Source organism: Humulus lupulus, chromosome 1 (genome assembly GCF_963169125.1).
Source record: "Humulus lupulus chromosome 1, drHumLupu1.1, whole genome shotgun sequence".
NCBI classification, from domain to species: Eukaryota; Viridiplantae; Streptophyta; class Magnoliopsida; order Rosales; family Cannabaceae; genus Humulus; species Humulus lupulus.
In genome coordinates, this window is record NC_084793.1 from 13,685,516 (window position 1) to 13,690,552 (window position 5,037).

The 5,037-nt window shown below is 36.4% G+C and overlaps 1 protein-coding gene across 1 annotated transcript; it reads left to right on the plus strand.

Annotated features, from left to right (window-relative positions):
• Window positions 1-978: 978 nt before the first annotated feature.
• On the plus strand, window positions 979-4,591 carry LOC133783534 (uncharacterized). The gene is made up of 7 exons (XM_062223218.1): window positions 979-2,084; window positions 2,238-2,814; window positions 2,907-2,931; window positions 3,216-3,402; window positions 3,482-3,572; window positions 3,655-3,919; window positions 4,173-4,591. Exons 1-7 carry the CDS (start codon window positions 979-981, stop codon window positions 4,589-4,591), a joined length of 2,670 nt encoding a protein of 889 aa, XP_062079202.1.
• The last annotated feature ends 446 nt before the right edge of the window (window positions 4,592-5,037 follow it).

Consider the following 5,037-nt stretch of genomic DNA (forward strand, 5'->3'; position numbering starts at 1 on the left):
TCGATTCTAACTCGATTTCCAAGCTTCCAAAGCCTATTCTTGATGCCAAATAAACCCAAAAACCATCCCAACACACCCCAAACATCACAAGCATGGGAACCCTAGCCAAAACTCCCAACAAAACCATGAATTCACCCTAGTAACCTCAGCTGCAAAACAAAACCAAAACAGAGCAAACCAGAGAATACCATGGTTAGAAACTTACCCAAAGCTTGGCTTATGATGGTCTTCAATGGTGGAACACACTCCCAAACTCCCAAGGCTTGCTCCTCAAGCTTGAATCCTCAAAATTGGTTCAAAAACCACAAAGAAAGGTGAAGAGAAGATGGTACAGGAGAACTCCTCTTGCATACTCTGTTTTTCCACCACTTTCCTCAGCCATCAAGAGTTATATCTATCCTAGGGGTGAAATGACCATTTTACCCCTAGGTCAATTAATACTTCCTAAAGGCTCCCAAGGGCATATTTGGTACTTTCCTCCTAACTCGTTAATCATAATTAACGCTCTCCAATTCCCGCTATTCTCAATAATCTCAAATGCCAATAATTCACATCCCGTTACCCTTTATCCCCCGGTAACGCTCTAATCATCAAAATCACCCCGAGACTCAACCCAAGTCCCGACACTTAAACCTGTTGTGACTAAACCGCTAATCGATATTCTACGATCGTCTCATGTTGAATAGCTCGAACAAACCCACATCATAATGTGGTCTCAACACATATCATCGACATGCATATAATTAACATTATATTATCATATAATTCTCATAATCATGCATAAACTCATTCAACGGCATAATTAAGCAATTATGGCCCTCCCGGCCTACTAACCCAGCCATTAACCCTAATAGGGAATCCGGGGCATTACACTTATATACTTTTATAACACTTTAGATGGCGATTGACAAGACTTGGACGACATTGAGAAATTGTGCTTGTCGAGAATATTGGAACGGTCTACAATCTTTTTTGACGATGGCGTCGGAATATAAGGATTCCTTTGGTAGAATTAGGTGTCCATGTGTTAGATGCATAAATAATAGGCTTGAAACTTTACCTATGGTGAAAGCACACGTATTCGATTGGGGTTTTCATCGAGGTTACGAGAAGTGGATATATCACGGTGAAGCGGAAGCAGATGTTGCCAATGTGGTGGACGCCAACGATGATGATGTTGATGAGATGATTCCAATGGTCGAAGACTTCCTTCTACCTACAACCGAAGAAGTTGAAAATAATCCTGCAGCGGGACAATTTTATGACGATCTGTTTGACGAGATAGAGGCTGAGTTATATCCTGGTTGTAATTGGATATCTTCTCTTAACTTTTTAGCAAAATTATTGCATTTGAAAGTTAGAGGCAAGATTCCCAATAAAATCTTCGATGAATTATTGAAATTACTAAAGCTTGCATTTCCGAAGGGAAATAAAATTCCATCAACCTACTACGAGGCTAAAAAAAGATTACAGAAATTAGGGTTAGGGTACGAGTCAATTCATGTATGTGAACATGATTGTTGTTTGTTTTACAAAGAGCATTCAACTAAAGAGACTTGTCCAATTTGCGGAAGTAGTAGATGGATTTCTCCTGAAAAAACTGATGGAAAAAAGGTACCACATAAGGTGATGCGTTACTTTCCATTAACTCCTCGATTAAAAAGACTGTACAGTTCAAGACTTACAGCGAAGCAAATGTTATGGCACTATACTGGGAAATCAAAAGATGATGGGATAATGAGACACCCAGTGGATGGGTTAGCGTGGAAGGATTTCGATGCCAAACATCCTGATTTTTCTAGTGAACCTCGGAATGTTCGTTTAGGTTTAGCTGCAGATGGTTTCAATCCGTTTGGCAACATGAGTCAAGCATATAGTATGTGGCCTGTGGTGTTGGCTAACTACAATCTTCCACCTTGGATGTGTATGAAAGATAATAATTTCATATTATCCATTCTTATTCCTGGACCAAAATCACCGGGAAAGGACATGGATATATTCTTGAGACCATTGGTGGATGAGTTAAAGGAGTTGTGGGTTAATGGTGTCGATACAAGAGATAGTATAACCAACACTATGTTCAAGTTGTGTGCAGCCTTATTGTGGACAGTTAACGATTTTCCTGCTCATAGCTATTTATCTGGATGGAGTGGTCAGGGATACAAAGCTTGTCCGATGTGTAATGAAGACACAACTTCTGTTCGAGTGATCGGTAAGACATCCTACATTGGTCACAGAAGATTTCTTCCAAGTAACCATCGAATGAAAAGAGACACTCAGTTTGACGGACAAATCGAGAGAAGACGTCCACCAAGACGTTTTACTTGTGAGGAAATATTAGAACAAGTAAACAAACTTGTACCACAAGTTCCTGGAAAACACGAGATGTTTGGAGGTGTCAAACGTAGGCGTATTGCAGAAGATCAAAATTGGAGGAAGAAAAGCATATTTTATGAGCTTGATTATTGGTCTTCGAACACTTTAAAACACAACATTGATGTCATGCATGTGGAGAAGAATGTGTGTGATAGTTTGTTAGGCACAATTTTGGATAATGATAAATCCAAGGACACCACTAATGCAAGACATGATTTGAAAAAGTTTGGAGTAAGGGAATCGTTGTGGATATATGAAGATGACAGCGGAAAGTTAATGAAGCCTCATGCCCCTTATGTTCTCACATCTGATCAAAGAATGCAGTTTTGTAAATTTATTCGAGATGTGAAATTTCCAGATAATTTTTGTTCCAATTTAAAGAAGAAAGTAAATGCTGATTTAACAAATATCAGCGGTTTAAAGTCCCACGACAGTCATGTAATAATGCAACGATTACTATCAGTGGGTGTTCGCAAGTTTCTTTCAAAGAGTATATCGACTACCATTTCTGAGCTATGTAACTTTTTCAGGTAAATTTGTGCAAGAACTATAAAGGTTAGCGATATGGAGGAAGCACAAAAAAGATCTTATTCTAATATTATGTAAAATGGAACTCATATTTCCTCCAGCCTTTTTTGATATAATGGTGCATTTGATTTTACATTTGCCTGAAGAAGCAATTCTGGGTGGACCGGTATTTATGCGTTGGATGTATCCTTTTGAAAGATACATGAAAAAATTAAAGAATTATGTTGGAAATAAAGCTCGTCCTAAAGGGTCGATAGCCGAGGGTTATGTTGCAGATGAGGCTTTGACATTTTGTTCGATGTATTTCAAAGGTGTTGAAACAAGATTTAATCGTCTTGATCGCAATGAAGATGAGGTGACACCAAGAAATCTTTTTGTATTTCAATCGCAATGTCGACCTATAACAAAAGAAACTCTAAAGCCTCTTGATCGTGCGACTTGTGAACAAGCAGAGTGGTACATATACAGCAATTCACCTGAAATTCAGAAATATTTGGAGTAAGTTTCTTCCCAAAAGTTGCTTTTATTTCATTGAAAATGCTTTCAACTGATTCAAAATTTTTGTTCTTATTTATAGTGAACACTTAGAAGAAATCAAACACAAATATCAGGATGGAGATCATAACATTTTACATAAGAAATATTTTCAGCGATGGTTTCACAAGAAGGTGAAAAAAAAACCTACCCTATATTCTTTCATCCTTTTAAGTATTGTTTTCAATTCTATAATAATTTTATTTATTCTTTTAGATATACGACTTACAAAAGCTCGGATCGTTAGATAATGGTGACGAGTTGCTAGCTTTAGCATCTGGATCAGATCATTTAGGAGCTTATTACGAAGGTTGTATAGTGAATGGTGTTCGATTTATGTCAACCAAACGAGATTTAAAGAGGAGCACTCAAAACAGTGGAGTATTTGTTGCTGGAACAGAAGATTTTAACTATTATGGAATACTTGAAGAAGTATTAAAGTTAACATTTACTGGCTCATATTCGGTGACATTGTTCAAGTGTAAGTGGTTTAATACAGATCCAAGAAGGAAAAAAATAATTATAGAGAATAATATTACTAGTATAAACACTAGCGGGGAATGGTACAAGGATGACCCATATATACTTGCAAATCAAGCGAAGCAAGTATTTTATCTCGATGATTTACTTAGAGGAAATCAGTGGAAAGTTGTTGAGGGTATAAACCATCGACAAATTTGGGACGTCGAGAACTGTGAAGCTAATTCAGACGTTGATGTGGTACATGATATTAGCTCATCAAGGGGAATGGTACAAGGATGACCCATATATACTTGCAAATCAAGCGAAGCAAGTATTTTATCTCGATGATTTACTTAGAGGAAATCAGTGGAAAGTTGTTGAGGGTGTAAACCATCGACAAATTTGGGACGTCGAGAACTGTGAAGCTAATTCAGACGTTGATGTGGTACATGATATTAGCTCATCAAATTTTGTGTTGACTGTGAATCTCGGCGAGTTGGTTATGCCACCTACTCAAAATTCGATTGACATTAGTACAGTACAAAATTTAAATGTTAGCCAAGAGGATCACGAGTTAGGCGATGAAGAAGCAGATGAAGAATTAGATGAAGAAGATGATTTATTAATTGATTTTTCTGAAGATGATGTTAATGCTAATTTAGTTAATGATGAAAGTGATAGTGATTATTAGTTTTATGTAATGATTACCTTTGTAACAAACACAAAAATTTGAATTTGATTTGTATTTTCCAATTTATGTTGATATTGATTTTGTTTAATGTTATTTCATTACTTAATTAAATTTGATGGTATTAAATCTTAAATTTGATTTCTATTCTTATTATTAAATCTTAAATATTTATGAATACAAGAGAAATGTCAACTGATATAGTATCATATCACGGTGGAGATGGTGGTGGTCAAGACCCCACAGATCCTAGGAGGATACCCTCAACTTGCGAGTCAGGTTAATATCTAAATTTTAGTTATGTGATATATTTTAATCGTAATCTGTTTAAATGTTTAAGATTTACTAATATTTTTATTTTTATGTATTAAACAAATTAATAGATCGTCCTGCAAGAAGGAGGGGACGTGGCCCTGCCAGTAATATTAATATTGAAAAACGAAGGCGGG

Excerpts from the sequence above, each read along its gene's own strand:
- LOC133783534 (XM_062223218.1), top strand. The coding sequence starts at position 979 with ATGGCGTCGGAATATAAGGATTCCTTTGGTAGAATTAGGTGTCCATGT. Across the intron at positions 2,085-2,237 it reads ATAACCAACACTATGTTCAA|AAGATTTCTTCCAAGTAACC; the intron begins GTTGTGTGCAGC and ends CATTGGTCACAG. Across the intron at positions 3,573-3,654 it reads AGCGATGGTTTCACAAGAAG|ATATACGACTTACAAAAGCT; the intron begins GTGAAAAAAAAA and ends TTATTCTTTTAG.